Source organism: Phascolarctos cinereus, unplaced genomic scaffold (genome assembly GCF_003287225.1).
Source record: "Phascolarctos cinereus isolate Bilbo 61053 unplaced genomic scaffold, phaCin_HiC Scaffold_4;HRSCAF=312, whole genome shotgun sequence".
Taxonomy (NCBI): domain Eukaryota; kingdom Metazoa; phylum Chordata; class Mammalia; order Diprotodontia; family Phascolarctidae; genus Phascolarctos; species Phascolarctos cinereus.
The window spans coordinates 541015407-541034013 of NW_027555847.1; the positions used below are offsets into that span (position 1 = coordinate 541015407).

At 35.8% G+C, this 18607-nt stretch overlaps 1 protein-coding gene across 6 annotated transcripts in view; it reads left to right on the forward strand.

The window, feature by feature from the left end:
* ZNF236 (zinc finger protein 236) overlaps nucleotides 1-18607 on the forward strand; it is a 221866-nt gene that overhangs the window by 145130 nt on the left and 58129 nt on the right. For all 6 annotated transcript variants that reach the window (XR_013486249.1, XM_020986931.2, XM_078153550.1 and 3 more), the window contains 5 exons: nucleotides 210-422; nucleotides 10498-10780; nucleotides 14619-14722; nucleotides 16780-17136; nucleotides 18433-18578. Coding sequence is in view for 5 of the 6 variants with exons in the window: in XM_020986931.2 (XP_020842590.1) it covers nucleotides 210-422; nucleotides 10498-10780; nucleotides 14619-14722; nucleotides 16780-17136; nucleotides 18433-18578 (1103 nt within the window). In the remaining variant the exon portion in view is untranslated. The remainder of the gene's footprint in view (nucleotides 1-209; nucleotides 423-10497; nucleotides 10781-14618; nucleotides 14723-16779; nucleotides 17137-18432; nucleotides 18579-18607) is intronic.

An 18607-nucleotide genomic window follows, 5' to 3' on the forward strand; every position in this document is an offset into this window, starting at 1 on the left:
TGGCAGCCCAGTGTGATATTTCTTATTTTCTTAAGACAACTCATTTCCCTTAAAAAAAAAAAAGGAAACTGTAGGTAAAGCAACCAACTTCCTTTTTACTTCCATTTATTTAGCAAGACAATTGTGGCTTTTAAACCTTCTGTGGTCTTTTCAATGTAACAAAGTTCTTTTTAACTGCATAAGTTTTGATAATATTGTTTTTGTTGTAGGCGTAAAAGCATTCAGCTGTAATATTTGTAATGCATCGTTCACTACGAATGGTAGTCTCACCAGACATATGGCAACTCACATGAGCATGAAGCCTTACAAGTGTCCATTCTGTGAGGAGAGTTTCCGAACAACAGTCCACTGCAAAAAACATATGAAGAAGCACCAGACTGTCTCTTCTCCGATAGCAACAACTGGAGAGGGAGGAGAAGGAGGTGAGTTGTTTGGTTTTTTTTATTAAGAAAATCTACTCATTCCTATATTGCTGTAATATATAGCTGCTAAATATAAATGCTAATATTGCACTGATAAATACAAAAGCATGCCAAAAATGTGAATCCTGAATGTGAAAAATTAAAACTTACTAATGCTTTCATCTGTTAATTTACAAATACTTCTTTGAGTGGCAGTTATGTTATTATTATAATTTAGAAGCAGTTAGGTGATACAATGAAAAGAATGTGAGTCTTGGACCTGAATTTGAATCCTTTGCCTCAGACATTTATTAACTGTGTGACTCCAGAAAAGTTCTTTTACCGGTTTCTTAGTTTCCACATATGTGAAATAGAAATAAAATAATGGGAATAAAAATGGAGATAATAATGGTACCTAGTGTTGTTGTGAGGAACATGAGTTAAAGCACTTTGCAGACCTGTTGTCATTTATTGATGAAGTCATAGAGATGGTGGAACTTTGAAAACTTTTACCAGAATAAAGCAGAAAAATAACTTTCAAGTTTCTATATTAACGAAGGTCTTAAACCACTCTCCAGTGTACTTTTTACTTCTTTTATGGTTAGGAAAATAGAAGGTACTATTTTTTTAAATGATAAGCTTCTTGAGGGTAAGGTTTTTCAAAAAATCTTTGTATTTCTACCACCCAGCATATACTAGGTACTTAGAAATAAAAGATCTCAGAGTTCAAAGGAACCTCAGATGACATCTTTGAAGTCCTATGAAAATTTTTGCCGTCATTTCTCATTCCACAAGTCCTCTGAGCCTTGGCTGCTTTGATCTCCTAAGGGCTTACTTGTTTTCTCAACCAATCAGTCTTTTCCCTCTTGATCCAATCAGAGAGGCATTGAATTTCATAAAAGGATACCTGTTAGGCTATGCCTAGTTTTCCGTTATGTACCTCTTCTCCCTCTGTACTGTTTCACTCAGTTATCTCATTAATTCTCACAGATTCAATTATCTCTGTGTTGATGATTTTCAAATTTATGTATTCTTCTTTCTGAATACATGTATGTATTAAACTTTCTGTTGTTGAGTTGTTTCAGTCATGTCTGACTCTTTGTCACCCTGGGTTTTCTTGGCAAAGATACTAGAGTGGTTTGCCATTTCCTTCTCCTACCCCATTTTACAGATGAAGAAACTGAGACAAACAGGGTTAAGTGACTTGCCCAAGGTCACACAGTAAGTAAGTGTCTGAGGCCAGACTTGAACTCAAGAAGATGAGCTTTCCTGACTCCAAGCCCAGCATTTTATCCAGTTGGCTGCCTAGCAGCCCTAGTAGCTTTCTGCTGACCTCTAGTCTCACATCCTTAGCAGCTTCTTAGACATCTCAAACCAGATGTTGTATAGATACCTTAAACTCAATGTATCTGAAACTGAACTCTTTCTCTTACTTCCTCTTCCTAATTTTCGTGTTCGTCTGGAGGGTACCCACCACCCTTCAGTCAGGGCAGTCTCACAGCTTAGCTGCATCATCATTTCCTTATTCTCACCCCCTACATTGAATCATTTGTAAATTTTTTTCCTGTTTTTTTTTTATTGGAAATTTTCTCCCCCCACCAAGAATTGATACCCATTATACACATGAAATCATGCAAAATATACTTCCACATTAACTCTGTTCCAAGAAAGAAGAAGAACAGAAAAAAAACCTATGTTTGAGTTTGCATTTTCAGTCTATCAGTTCCTTATCTGGAAGTGAATAGCATTTTTCATCATGAGTGTTTTGGAATTGTTATAGATCATTGTAATGAGCAGAGTAGCTAAATCTTTCAGAATTGATTATTTTTACAGTGTTCCTTTTATTGTATACGTTGTTCTCCTAGTTCTGCTCACTTAATTTTACATCAGTTTGTATAAATCTTCCCAAGTTTTTCTGAAACCATTCCCATCATCATTTCTAATAGCACAGTAGTATAACATCACAATCATATACCACAACTTGTTCAGCTATTCCCCAGTTGATGAGTATCCCCTCAATTTCCAGTTCTTTTCCACCACATATAGAGCTATTGTAAGTGTTTTGGGTTTTTTTTCCTTTTTGGTGAGGCATCCATGGTTAAATGACTTGCCCATGGTCACACAGCTACTAAGTGTCAAGTGTGAGGCCAGATTTGAACTTAGGTCCCCCTGACTCCAAAGCTCTATCCACTGTACCACCTAGCTGTCCCTGCTTGTAATATTTTTGTACATAATGGGTTATTTTCTTTGATCTCTATCAGGTACGGCGTTAGTGGTATTGCTGGGTCAAAGGATATGTACAGCTTTGTAACCCTTTGAGCATAGTTCCAAATTATTCTCCAGATTGGAGCAGTGCATTAGTATACCTGTTTTTCCACATTCTCTCTGGAATATGTAGCTTTTCTTTTCTGCCATGATGGCCAATCTGAAAGGTGTAAGGTGACGCCTTAGAGTTATTTAAATTTGCATTTCTCTGATAATTAGAAATTTGAAGCATTTTTTCATATGACTTGAAAGCTTTGATTTCTGCCTTTTAAAACTACCTCTTCAAGTCCTTTGGCCATTTATCAACTAGGATTTTCTCTTATTTTTATTAATATAACTTGGTTTCTTATACATTGTAGAAATGAGATCTTCATCAGAGAACTTTGCTGTGAAGATTTTTTTTATGTAATCATTTTATCGTTTGCAATCTTCTATGTCCCTTGTTTGATCATAAACTCTTCATTCAGAAATATCATAGAATTTTCTTCCTTGTTCTAATCATGTATCCATTGTGAGTTTATTTTGGTAGATGTTTGAGATGTCTGTCTATGCCTAGTTTCTGCCACACTGCTTTCTAGGTTTCTCAGCAGTTTTTGTCAAATGATAAATTCTTGCCCCAGTTGCTTGGATCTTTGGCTTAATCAAACACTAGATTACGGTGATCATTTACTTCTGTATATCACATACCTAATCTATTCCATTGACCAGCCATTTGATTTTTTTTCTGTAGTACCAGATTATTTTGATAATTACTAATTTGTAGTACAGTTTGATTATAGTACAGTTTGAGATCTAGTACTGCTAGGCATTTTCCTTCACTTTTTTGTGTCTGTTGATTCTCTTGATATTCTTGACCTTTTGTTCTTGCAGGTGAATTTTGTTATTTTTTTCTAGCTCTATAATGCTATTCTTTGGAAGCTTGATTGGTATGTCACCACATAAGCAAATTAAAGTAAACTTAGATAGTATTGTCTTTTCTTTAGTTTTTGGCTTGACTTACCCATGAGTGATTAATATTTCTTAAGTTGCTATACCTTCTGTAGTCATTTTAAGTGGAATTTTTGCTTTCTGTGTCTTCTCTGCTGGGTTTTGTTGGTAATACGTGGAGAATTTTAACAGGACATCAAGTTGACTAAGTGGATATGGTATTGGGCCTGGAGTTCAACTGTGGCTTCAGATATTTACTAGCTATGTGACGCTGGGCAAGTCACTTAACTCTGTTTGCCTCCGTTTCCTCATCTGTAAAATGAACTGGGGAAGGAAATGGCAAACCACTTCACTATGTTTGCCCCAAAAAAACCCAAATGAAGTCACAGAGTCAGACATAATTGAAAAATGACTGAAAGGAAATACTGTGTGCCCAGTACTATCCTAGGGTCTGGGGATACAAGTAAGAAGAAAAAAAACAATTGCTACCCTCAATTAGCTTTTAACCTAAAGGAGCAAAACAAAACACAAAACGAAAATGATGGAGATTGGGCATGAGGGCCAAATTGAAACCCAGTGGAGAAGCTGATGGGAAATGACTTAGATGGAAATTTTTCTGCCCTCTTTAAAGGAACTCTTTTGGGAGGAATTCATTGTTCTGACTAAAGCCCTCCAATATGGGGGAGTAGGTGGGATAGGCAACTGAATGAGCTGAGAAGGTGCTGAATCAGTCAGCAGGATGATGAGATTTCAGGGGAAGACGTGGTGTTCCTGGAATTGGGAAATGAAGTTGTTTTGAACTGATTCTTTTCTGCCTTTGTTCTGAAAAGCCAAAGTCAGTGTTTTCAGGTCCTAGGTTTTTGGAGCTAATGCTGGCTCGTGCTCCCCGATGTTCAGAGCAGTGCTTAATCTCAAGTCCCTTTGTGGGTGCTCACCCTAGCTTCCTACATTTGGTTCCTCTTCCTGTCTCTGGTCCACTTACTTGTACTCTTGCTGGTTTTCCTGGTATAGCTCTTTTCCCAGCCTCTTCCAGCTTCATATTTATTCCTTTCCCATACTCTTCTCCTCACTTCTGCCAGCTTCCTTGTATTTCTGTATTCATCCTGCTTGAGACCCTTCTACTCTTCTCCCTTGCTTCTGGCCTTACTACCATTGGTTTTCCTGGGGTCCTTCTTAAATGTCGGCTAAGATTTATATGAAAGATGTGATCACTCTCATGACCTTTCATGTGGCCATCTTAACTGGAAGACCTCTCCACCTTTGAAAGATAAAATTTATTCTAAAGGCAATTCAAGAATTTATTAACTAGTCTCTTTTCTTACATCTGCCTTTTAGAATCCCTGGCTTCCTGTAAGACCTGAGACCAAATTCAAACACGACCTTATTCAGGAAGTCTTTCCATATTGTCCTAACTGCTAGAACATTCTTCTCTGCTCTGTTTGTCTTATGCAGAGAAGTGGCACAAAGAATAGAGCACTGACCCTGGATTTAGGAAGACTTGAGCTCAAATTTGGCCTTAGATACTTACTAGCTGGATGACTCTGGTCAAGTCACTTAATGTCTGTTTTCTCAGTTGTAAAAATGGGGATAATCATAACTACCTTGCAGGGCTATTGTCAGGATCACATGAGATATTTGTAAAGTGCTCACAAAGTGTTTGGCACATACTAGGCACTATATAAATGCTGTCATTGTCATTATTATTTTAAATAAAGTACACCCACCATTTATCCAGACCCTTGTTATAATCATAGGTTTCATCCCTTCCACTGAGAACCAGTGTTCCCTACAACATCAAATTTGCATCTTTGCATTAAGATATCTAATTTACCTATATGCTCCTAAGGACATGGGTTTTATTGTTGCATTCTTTCTTGGATTTATCTCCTGAAATTTCTAGATATCACTAATACTCCTCTTCCTACTTTATGTCTACTCTCTGTCTAGTTTAATATTGATCAACAGTGGAAGTGGAAGCACTTTGATGAAATTTGTCAAATATGTATTTGCTAGTCCTTATAATTTATACTTTACCCTGGTCGAGAATTCATTGTTTCTGCATTTGAAACTTGTCTTGAAATGATTAAATTTAGCGAATTAAACCATTCTTCACACCAAGGTCTCACTCAGTTTACCTTTTTTGTTTGTTTGATTTTTTTAGGCAATTGGGGTTAAGTGACTTGCCCAGGGTCACACAGCTAGTGAGTATTATGTGTCTGAGGCCGGATTTAAACTCAGGTCCTCCTGACTCCAGGGCAGGTGGTCTATCCACTGCGCCATGTAGCTGCCCCTATAAATAACAAATTAATGTACTATTGCCTATATCTTTTTGGAGGAGTAATAGGAAGTATATAACCACTGAGTTATAGTCCCCAAAATGTAGAAAAATATGTGTATTTTTGTACCAGCAACATAAATTTTTTTCTTTTAGTGAAAATCAGATTAAAAGTAAAATTTTCCCTTGTTTTCCCTATACCTTTTGAAAGTTTAAATTATCGTAAAAGCAGCTCAAGAAGTTACCAGCTGTTTTACTTTTGGCAGAAAGTTCCAGTAACTAATAACCCATATGCCCACTTTTCCATTGCTAACAGTTTTTTTTAGAATAATATATAAGTATTAAAAGTATCTTTGATTAAAAAATATGAGAATAGATAGGTTCTTGAAATAATTTTCTTTAGCAAACTGTATTTTCCCATCACCCTGCTAATTGAAAGATATTAGAGAATTGTTTGCAATTGAAATTCTTAGAGATGGATTTCCAAGTGTGATCAAGGCTAGCAGTAACCAGTAAATTGGATCATTGTCCTCTGATGACCAAAAACCCCGTGTGAGAGCCGGCCCACAGGGCCTTTCAAACCTAGCTGTGTCTTCCTTCTGTTTGGCCTGACAGTACCTCATTTGGACCTCCCCTGACAAAGGCAAGGAAACCCCAATTGGTGGACATTTTGATGAGGAGGTGGGTTAAGAGGTCTCACCTTCTTCCTATCTAGTTGTAGTTTTGGGTTTTTGTTTTTGTTTTGTTGTTTGTTGTTTTGTTTTGAGGGGAGAGGTGCTGGGGGGGCTGGGGGAAGAGAAGGACTAATCCTGCAGCTGGGAAAAATGGGCTGATTTTCAGATATGGCTGATTATGCTCCTCTCTGACCCTAGCTCAAACTCATTCTCTGTCTATGGGGTAAACAGAAGCAAGGGTCTCACTTGGGAGGCCCAGCCCAAGCTGGCTAAGGGGTTGGGAGCTAGGGGTGATCACATTTCTCACTCATGCCCTTCTGAAAATGCCTGCCCTTCTGAAGTGAGGTGTGACAGTGAGTAAAGGATGAATTATTAAATAATATAACATAATATTAATTTTCCTCAGAATACAAGATACTCCTGTGCTTACTGTTTGTTCATTATTCCCCCAATACGATATTTGATTTAGTAGAACAAAATATAGCTTATTTTTTTTCCACATTCATATTATAATGATACAAGATTTTGTGATAGATAGAAACAGAAATGACTTTGTTCATCAAGGCATAAAACAGGAACTGGATGCTCATCAACGTAATATAGTATGTATAATCTAAATTAAGTAAAAATTGCCTGTAAATGATGAAGCCTTCCAGATGCTCGTATTTGCAAGTAACTTATTACTAAAGAAATCAAGGCCTAGGATACTATAATCTCTTTAGATAACTCTTCTTTTTCCTCCTCTTCAGTTGTTTCCTTTTGTGTCTTCCAAACTTCATGTAGTACTTTATTTTATATCTCAGTGAACAAAGTTATTTCTCTTTCTCCGTCTTTCACAGACTCTTGATGTGATCTTACTATATGCACAGCAGACCCAATTATTGGAGGAGAGACATTAAGCTGTGTTTTACATTGTGTTATTGATGTGATGTGGCCTAATCATACATGCACACACATGGATAAAGAATGCCTGTTATCAAAACTCTGACATGCAATTGCATGAGAAGCCCATTGAGTTATTTTATATATATTTTTGGACAGACACTGAAGACCATCATTGGCTGTTGGGAGAAAGACAGTGTGCTGAATTGCATTTAGGAAATTATGTATCAGTGATGCCAATACATTCCCTAATATAATTCCCTAATATAAATGCCCATCTTTTTAAAAAAAAAATAACCTCAGTTTTGGAAGAGATTTCTGAAGCTATCTAGTCCAATTGATACCTAAATTAACTTACAGAATAACATACCAGGCAAATGGTCATCTAATCTCTGTTTGAGTACCTTCTGTGTAATGGAACCCACTAATTCCCAAAATATTTCTTTCCACTTTCTGGGAGCTCTAATTATTAGAAAGTTGTTCCTCACATTGATTCAAAATTTGTCTTTGAAATTTCAACTCATTGTCCCCATTTCTGCCCTCTGGAACCAAGTAGAAAATCTAAGTTCTCTTCTACATGACAACTACTCAAATACTTGAATACCCTCCTGTCCTCTGGCAACATTTTCTCAAATCTCTTTTCTAGTCTACTGATCCTCAGTTTCTTCAGTGATTTTTCATGTGGCTTGTTCCTGAGTCCCTCACTAATCACATTCCCATCTGCTGCCTTGAAAAATTGAGTTTCTCAGTGTTCTTTCTAAAATGTTGTGCATAGAACTGAATACCGTGCTTCAAATATAGTCTGATCAGGACAGACTATGTCTACTCTTCATCTCCACTATTTTTTTCTAGTGATAACATGTAGCTGTTTATCATAGAGCATCCTGATTTTTGAGTAAAAATTGTAGGTTATGCAAAGACATTGCCATGCTAAGCCTTATTAGGCTACAACATGTTGCTAGTTTGTGTCTAGGAAGTGGATTAAAGGATAAGTTTTAGGAACTGACCATTGGAAAAAGAGATTTTAAAAAATAATAGTTCCCTACATTTATAAAGTTGTTTAAGATTTGCAAAGTACTTTACATATATTATTTCATTTGATCCTCACTGTAACCCTTGAAATAGGTGCAGTTCCCCCCCCCCATTTTATAGATGAGGAAAGAGAGAGAAGTTGAATGAGTTTCCCCATGGTCTTACAGCTAGTTAGTGTCGGAAGTAGGATTTGACCTTAGGTCTTCTTGACTGCAAATCTAGTACTCTATTCACTATACCACTTAACTATTTAGGAGGTGGTATGATCAGGTATTGGGGAGAGCTTAATAAACAGACAGCTGGAGTGCTTCATTGATACCCAAGAAGGGTTTAGAGATATCTTCTACAATATTAGGATAGTTCATCTGTAAAGGATTTGTGGAAAGATATGGACAAGAATTGAACAAAAAGAAAAGTGATTAATAGATTATATGCTACAGTGTTAGAGGGAGGACTCAATTAAGATCATAGATTCTTTAAGGTATTTTCATGTTTATAATTCATAAGAATAATACATTTTATAGGGATCTTTTACTGTCATATTGAAATTAAATATTAATGAGTTTAAATCTCCAATTTAATTTACCCATAATCCCATATAACTAAGAATAAAATTTTTTTAAAAGGCAAAAAGCAGTTCAAGAAAACTAACATATAAAAGAAACTCTGACATTCTGTACAGTTCACTGTGCCAGTAGTCCCCCATTTATGCAAAGAAGTGTGTGTGTTTGGGGAATGCCTTCTAATATTTCTTCTTTGGGGCATAACTTGGTCATACTTTAATAGTGTTCAGTTTTGTTTGCTTTAATGTCGCTGGGTTTTTTTCCAATTATTTTGTGTTTACTATTTTCCTGGTTCTACCAACCTCACTTTACATCTGTTCATTTAAATCTTTGCATGCTTCTGATTTTATTATAGTTGTTTCTTATAGAACAGTTATATCCCATTGAACCTACGTACTAGAATTTGTTTAGCCATTTCCCAGTGGATCTTTACATATTTTATTTACAATTACTTGCTACTATAAGAAGTACTACAATAAATATTTTGATACATATGGGGCTTTTTTTTGTCACTGATTTCTTTCTGATACATGACTGGCAGTGAAATCCTTAGTTCAAAGCGTATGAGCAGTCAAATCACTGTTTTCATATAACTCCAAATTCCTGTCCAGAATGGTTGGACCAATTAATAATTCTACCAACAGGGTGTTGGTATACTTTCCCTTCCTCTGCTCCCCCCAACTTCTTCAATATTGTTTGCATCTTTTGTCGGCTTTGCCAGTTTGCTTGGTGTGACTTGAAACCTTAGAGTTATTTTGGCTTGCATTTCTTATTGCAGTGATTTAATTTTTAAACCCAAATGTCAAAAGTTAATACCTTTAGTAGTAATGTTAAACATTATTAATAATATAATATAGACAGCTAAAGAGTTCAGTAAATAGAGTACTGGACCTGGAGACAGGAAGATCAGTATTCAGATCCAGCCTTTGACACTTATTGTGTAACCTTGGGCAAATAATTTAATCTTCCTCATCCGTAGAAAGGGAATAATAATAATAGCTCCTTTTGTTGTTCAAAAGTTTTTCAGTTGTGTCCATTTGGGGTTGGGACCCTATTGGGGTTCTCTTGTCAAAGATACTGGAGTGGTTTGCCATTTCCTTCTCCAGCTAATTTTACAGATGAGGAAACTGAGGCAAACGGGGTAGGTGACTTGCCTAGGGTTATAGCTAGTAAATGTCATAGGCCATATTTGAACTCAGGAAGATAAGTCTTCCTGATGCCCAGTAATAGCTCCTACCTTCCAGCGTTGTTAGGCTCAAATGAGATGATATTTGTAAAATGTTTTACAAGCCTTAAAGCACTATACAAAAGCTATCTATAATCATTATTGTTATCATTGTTATCATCATCACCATTATTATATAACAGTGTATTTTTGTTGCTAATTTTAAATCTGAGATATTTGCTTACTATAAATTAACTTATGAATATCTATTTAAAATTTTTAAAAATAATTGTCTTTTGTGTGTTTGATTTAGTTGTGTGCATGGAAGAAGAAGATGAAAATTCTGAAAGAACTGCTCCTAGAAAATCTCGTCCAGGAGTTATCACTTTCACAGAAGAAGAAACAGCGGAACTGGCAAAAATCAGACCACGGGAAAGTGCTACAGTTTCTGAAAAAGTGCTCGTCCAGTCTGCAGCAGAGAAAGACCGAATTAGTGAAATAAAGGATAAGCAGGCTGAACTTGAAGCAGAGCCAAAATATGCCAACTGCTGCACTTATTGTCCCAAAAGCTTTAAAAAACCCAGTGACTTAGTGAGGTAAATTTTGCTCAAATTGTTGTTATATTGTTTGCAGAGTATTAACTTTCTTCTTGAAGTCATCATGTTGAAAGACCTTCACTGCTTTCCACATGTGACTTAGGAAGTTAGTTTCAGAGATTTATGGCCACTTTTATTTGCCGTTTTTCCTGTCTGCTCTGTGATCTCGTGTCTACGTAACAGTGGATATCTGCTATTTAAGTTCTAGAAATTCAGCTTTGAAGCATTGACTTTTTGTTGATTACAGAACCTTACTAGGGCTATGAAATGATAGTCATAAAAAAATTGAGGGCCTGTTGTGTGCAAGGTAGTATGCTGGATGTCTTGGCAAATATAAAGAGAGATAAGAAGCAGTGTATACTCTTTAGGAATTTATAATTCATTTGGGGGAAATTGGGCATAAACACATGAAAATATAAATATGTCCTGTACCTGCTTTCAAGAACTTCTGGAAAGCTGTTCATAATTAATTGCCAGATCAAGGGCAAAGCAACATATAACAGACAAGATTGTGTCTATTTTGTGTCTATCAAGGGTGACCATGATGATGACAAGTAAGGGAATTGTGGATTTTTTACTTTGAAAAAGAGAGACCACTTAGTGGGGTCATGAAAGTTGCATTTAGAAATTTGGAAAACTTTCATGTAGGACAGGGATTAGACTTTGTGCTGTTCCATAGATCAAAACTAGGACCAATGGATAATAGTTACAGGTAGGTAGATTTAAACTCAAGAACAAGAAGAATATTTTAATAATCAGAGTTTTTCAGCGGTAGAGAAGACAATGATAGTGAGTTTCTTGTCAATTGATGCATTAAGGTGGAAACTGAATGACTATATTTCAGATGTGATAGAAGTGATTCCTTTCCTGGATAGGATGTTGGAGTTTATGATAGTAATAGCTGCTGACATTTACATAGCTTTTAAATGTTTACAAAGCATTTTATATATGCTATCTAATTTGATCTTTAGAAAAACCCTGTGAGATAAGTGGTTTTTTTTTTGTCTTGCTGGTGAGTAAACTAAGAGGTTGGGTATTTTACCCAAGGTCATGGAAGTCATGTCAGAATCAGAACCAATCCCATATTGTTTTTCATTCCAAGGCAGGAGGTGGAGCACACTTTGCACTGTGACCAATTTTTTCTGCAGTTTTCCTCTGTCTCTTACACTGTCTTGTTCTGTAAGTGCAATGCATTTGGAGGAAGAATATACTAGTATAGTGTTGAGTCATTTGGAAATTATCTTCAGTTTAATACAATTTAAATTTTAATACATTAGGTTCCTTCTATGTACAAGGGACCAAACTGAGTGAATGCTGGGCATTTGAAGAGAAAACCCAAACCCAGCAAATACACACCCACCTTCACCCCCCACCTCTAGGAGTATTCATTCTGTTAGAGGGATATAGCATATACATGAGTCTGAGGTGGTTGAAGGAGGGGCAGCATTTGTAATTAGAGGAGTGAAGGATGGTTTCACAGAAAAGGTGATACTTGTATTGAGTCTTACAGGAAAAGTGAGGATTTTGATGGGCAGAGAAAGGGAGAGAGGAAGGGTGCAAGGGATGATGGGGAGAGGCTCTGGATGGATGACAGGAAGGATGACAGGAAGAGATGGCTTTGTCACTTGGATGACTAGAGGTTTTATGGGTCCCTTCTTATCAAGAGAGCCTGATTAAGAGACAACATGTAATGGGAAGAGTTTAGCCTTAGGTGTTAGAACTAACTAATTTTGTCTCAAGTCCTGCCTTGAAATTTATTGCCTGAGTAACCATAAACTGGTCACAGCCTCTCTGAACCTTGAACCTCTCATCCAATTAAATGGTGTTGCTTTGTCTTATTATCTTCTTCACAGCGCTTCCTAAACTGTGGGTTGCAACCCCATGTGGAGTCACGAAAAATTTGGTAACGGTATAAGATTTCTGAACTTGCAATGACCAAAAATTAATTCCAAATCAAACGTGTAATGAATCTGAAGTGTTTCTGGCAGCACTTGCCCATGTTGCTCCAGGCAACTTTATTGCAGCCTTGGTTTTGAACACAAAGCATGCTCACTATGCACTGCACATGCCCTCAGGCCACACAACGCCAGCCAACGCTGCCAAAATGCAAAAAGGGGTGATGAGTGGAAAAAGTTTAAGAAGCCCTGTTCTATAACATGGTGATGATGATAACTGTAGTACTCGCCTCTCAGGGTTTGAGGAGCAGAGGAGTTTTGACACTGGCCTTTCCTGGCTTATTCATTTAGCAGTATGGTTTTATGAGTATCCATGCAGTATTTAAGCAAGTCCATTTATTATTTTCTGTCTGGTTACATGACTAGACCACCTCTTTTTCTGATATAGATGCTTAATGTTTCAGAGCTTCAATTTCCTCACATATAAAACAGTGATAATAATAATATTCCTTAACTCACAGGGTTCTAAGGAAACTTTTTTACTAACCTTGAAACTTGATAAATGTCAGAGATTATTCCTCCCATTAGATTGTTTGAGTACAGGTATCTTTGTAACCTCCTTAGCACCTATTATAAATAGGCACTACATGAATTGTTGAATTGAGGGAGTATAGGATGCTAAGCCATTGTTGAAGTGACTGAGCATGAGAATCTGGGCTGGGCAAGGAAGTATTTCATAGTTAGGAAATTAGTAGGCTACGTTAAATGGAGAGGTAGGGCTACTGGATGTTAAGAGGTAGAGTTAGAGCATGACCCTGTGAGAATTAAGGGCTGAGTGAGTATTTATGGATGAGTGGGATGGTTGACTGTCAATTAACTTTTTTTTTTCCTCTTTGGCTAAGCACGGTTAAGTGATTTGCCCAGGGTCACACAGCTAGTAAGTGTCAAGTGTCTGAGGCCAGATTTGAACTGAAGTCCTCCTGACTCCAAGGCCAGAGCTCTATCCACTGTGCCACCTAGCTGCCCCCAGTTAACATTTCTGAGCACTTAGTGTGTACCAGGCATTGGGCTAAGTTCTGGAGATACAAAGAAAGACAGAAGACGTTTCCCTGCTTTCAAGGAATTCACAGTCTAATGGGGGAGACAACATACAAACAATATACACAAAGAAGCTATATATAAGATAACTCTGAAATAATCACCAGAGGGAAAGCATTAGAATTAGAATTTTAGCTGGAACTTAAAGGGGTCTGGAGGTACAGATGATAAGAGAGAACATTTAAGATATGGAGTCAGCCAGTGAAAATGCTCAGAGTTGGGCAATGGAGTTTCTTGTTCAAGGATAGCAAGACAAGTGTCGCTGGATTGTGAAATATATGGTGAGTTGTAATGTATAAAAAGAATGCAAAGGTAAAGAGTCAGTCTTTGGAAAGGGACAAACCAAGTGTGGATTCTTCTTTTTTTTTTTTCTGGTGTGGATTCTTATAGGTAGAAATGTAGCATTTGATGATGAGGTTCATAGTTTGGCTTCAGTGGTGGGGGGTGGTTGATAAAGAGTAAAGATTAAGATTAATGAATCTGAACTCAAGGAACTTCGACGATAAAATGTTTAAAATTTTATCTGTAATTATTGGTAGTAGAATGAATTATAAATAATAGTTGGATCTAAGAAAAATTATTCATTTTCTTCTAATTTTTTTCCCTTTTCCTTTTTTTTAAAAAATGGAAGTTGTAAGATTTACCTAGCCACTTATACTTTAAGTTACTGAGTCTTACTGTTTTACAAGTTAAGATTTATTTCCAAAATGAGAGAAAGTTGATTATTGTTTTATAGGAAATGAGTAAATACTTTTGAATTCTAATTATGTTTTAATATACTTGAATTAAGTTTACAAAGTAGTTCACAAACATCAGAAAGAATTAAATATACACTTTTTGTTTAGGCATGTCCGAATCCATACTGGAGAAAAGCCATATAAATGTGATGAATGTGGAAAAAGTTTTACAGTTAAATCTACTCTGGATTGCCATGTAAAGACACACACAGGTAAATAAGCTATCTCATTGTGTGTGGACATTGAAGAATTATTTTATTGTGTCTACTGGGGTATTCTTTTTCCTTTCAAAGGTTTCATTTTAGTAGTGGGATTTATTTTCGTGGGCAACCTACATTCTGAGCAAGATAGTGATCTATAGTGCTTGTAAAAGTAATACAACTATTAGTAAATCATATAAGCGTGAGCCCAAAATAGGAGTATTCCTGACAGTAACAGAGTTTGGATTATTTTTTTTAAAAACTGAATCTCTGATTTCATTAGTGTTATCAAACTGTCTGGTTAGAACTTCTTCTATAAATGCCAATCAGCACCTTTTCTGTAATATTTGTAATATTTGCTTGATGCACTGAGAAGTTAAATGACTTATTTAACATCACACAGCCACTATCTATCAAGTCTGTAACCCTGGGTCTTCTTGGCTCTGAGGCCACCTTTCTATCCAGTACCCCACCTTGCTTGGTTTAGATTAAGTGGTAGATGGAAATAGGAAAATGTGATGATGTTAATGAGTGATTTAGATAATTGAACTTTTGTTGTTGCACAGGCTTAAATTATTTTAGTAACACCATTACCTTTTAACAAATCCTTGACAGAGATGGGTATGTTTTATATAATTATCAAGAAAACTAGTGTCTTTGCATTTTGGGATTAGCTAGCTATACTTTTATTTTTTGCCTAGGCAGTGGGTCAAGTGACTTGCCCCGGTTCCACAGCTAGTAAGTGTTATGTGTCTGAGGCCAGATTTGAACTCAGGTCCTCCTGACTCCAGGGTTGGTGCTCCACCCATTGTGCTGCCTAGCTGCCCCAAGTTAGTTACACTTTTAAGGAATCATCTGATAGTGTGAGGATGGAGTTCCATAATAAACAAAATAATCAAAGAAAATTCCCTTTTATATAGAGTTTTAAGGTTACAACTTACTCAAAAATTGTTTGGAATAAAAAAATTATTAAAAATGGAAGAACAAATAATATAATTTTAATGACATCATTTTCTTTTTCCCTTAAAAATTAAAAGCACATTGCATTTATTTAAATGTTGTCAACATGATATAGTGGAAAGAGCATTAAATTTATTATCAGGACCTGGGTTAAAATTCTGCCTCTGTCACTATTTGTATGGCCTTGGGAAAGTCTTTTAACCTCTCTGGACCTCAATTTAACATCACACAGATTATTAGGTAGAACTAAATGACCTCTTAAGGTTGTTTCCAGCTCTTAATTTGTGGTCCTGTGAAATATTTTTTCATCCTCTCTACCTTTTACACCTCACTTTTTCAAAACCTTTTCTTTTGGATGTAAGGGGAATTTTTTTTAAATGACCAAAAAAGTAAGTACTAAATGCCCTTTTTTGAGAATTGTAACTTTTAAAATTTTGAGCATTATTTTCTTGCATTTAACATTTTTCTCCATGGGCTTATTTGGTTCTTTTGTGTTACTTCGATTGTGTGCAGAACAAGCTACACATTGTTGATTTATTTCTGTTTATTATATTAAATATGACCATGAAATTAAGTTCCAGGTTGACATGAGCAAGGAAAAAGGAAGATATTTCCAGCCACAGCAATTATAGATGACATTTGCATAATGCTTTGCATTTTACAAAGTCCTTTACTTAAAATAATTTTGTGTGTAGTGCAAGTATTATTCCTGTTATTTTCATTTTACTTATAAGGAAGCTAGGGCACAAAGGGTTTAAATGACTTGCCCATACATACTATATTCCTCCCTACTACCCCACTATCACATTTCCTGATGTAGTCCAAGCTAACTGCAGTTCATCGGCCAGTTTTCTTGTTTGGGCTAGAAGATAAATTGTAATGTTTTATCTTATCTTTATCTTCATTTTTATTTTAAAGAAAAAATACTATTGTGTGAAATGTTTCAGTTATTTAAAATCACATATGTTAATAAGTAGAAGTTAGATGTAGACATAAAGTAGAAGGTAGATTTACATAAACAGTTATTTAAATATTGTACCTCTCTTGGCCCTGCACAGTTTTAACAGTTATTGATTCTCTCTGACTAATTTTTCCCATTGCTTTTCTAGGTCAGAAGCTTTTCAGTTGTCATGTATGTAGCAATTCTTTTTCTACGAAAGGAAGCCTGAAAGTTCATATGCGTCTACATACAGGAGCCAAGCCTTTCAAGTGTCCACATTGTGATTTACGTTTCCGTACTTCTGGACGAAGGAAAACACACATACAATGTCATTATAAACCAGAAAACAAGAAAGTTAGAAAGCCCGTGGCCCGTAGTCCAAATGAGAGCCTACAGCCAGTCAGTCTCCTTAATTCTTCTTCAGCAGACCCCAATGTGTTTATTATGAATAACTCAGTACAATTTGATCAAAATTTGCTTCAGCAAGGACTTGTTGGTCAGGCCATTCTCCCTGCTTCCATGTCAGGTAAATTTTTAATTTCTTTAGGTTCTACTCATTGGTATTCTTTCTAATTTTTTTAGGGGGGGATAAATTAAATTCTCTACACCTCTCCTTACCACTCCTGTTTTCTCTCTTCTTCCTTTTTTACATATTCATTATATTTATATAACTTTAATCCACTACTGATTTGGACATGCCTACCCAAAAAAGTGCACTTAGCTGAGTTAAGTGTTCACACACATTTGTGGACTTCTTCATAAATTTTATTTGTAAAATTTTTACAGTTCTAAACTCTTTTACCTAAAGTTTTCATCACCAATTTTATATGAAACATTAGTCAATTTCATTCAGCTCTCCTGAAGAAGATTTTACTTTGTTAAATAGGAAATCAATATGTAAGTGTTATGGGTCAACATCATGACTTCCTTTTTTAAAAAATAGTGATAAACAAGAAAACTTTTGATTATGCTGCTATTTAATTTATTCTTCTCCTTAAAAAAAAATTTCTCCAATAACAAAAAAAATTTCCCCAATCACAACTTTATTAATAATATCATCTCACATTTACATAATTTAAATCTTAAAGATTTGCAAAGCACATTCTTCATAACCCTGTAAGGTATATATGTTATCACTCTTTTGCAGATAAAGAAACCGACACTTGAAGAATTTAAATCTTAGAATCTACCCTAACTTCCTTCAAGGCTCAGCTCAGATGCTAACTTCTGTGGGAAGCTTTTCTTTATTCTCTTTTATTATTCTCTTGAAACCAGTATTCTGTGAAGAATATAAGCTCCCTGAAGGCAGCAATTATTATTATTATTTAGGTGTCACTAGTGCCTGGTACAGTGTCTGGCACATAAATAAGGAAGCATTTAATAAATATTCTATTGAATTAAGTGATTTGGTCACAGTCATACAGCTAGCAAATTTTAGTGAGGCATTTAATTTATTAATGCTCACATTAAGTTGAAACAATTCTGGGTACTAGTTTTATAACTTTTTTGTGTGGTGTTAGTGTTTAAACACTAAATTTACTACAGTTCTTCTTTTTGCTTGCAAATGCCCAAAGGTATTCATACATTTTTGATGTATCCATTTCTTTATGATGCTGTGTGAGGTAGAATAATAAATATAAGTCCCTTTGTAAACCATAAAGTATGAATATCAGGTATTATCAGGTGCTGCAACATTTTATGACTCCAGACATTTTAGGGTGTTTGGGTGTGGGAGTTGTGTGTGTGTGTGTGGGTGAAGTTTGTTGTTTAAGAACTATGACCAGGATCATTTTAATAATATTTGTATATCTTTTTTTGGTAGCTGGTGGTGATTTAACTGTGTCCTTGACAGATGGTAGCTTGGCCACCCTGGAAGGCATACAGTTACAACTAGCTGGTAATCTCGTTGGACCCAATGTACAAATTTCTGGAATTGATGCCTCTAGTATTAATAACATTACACTACAGGTAGGAAAGAAAGCCAGTCATTTTTTGTT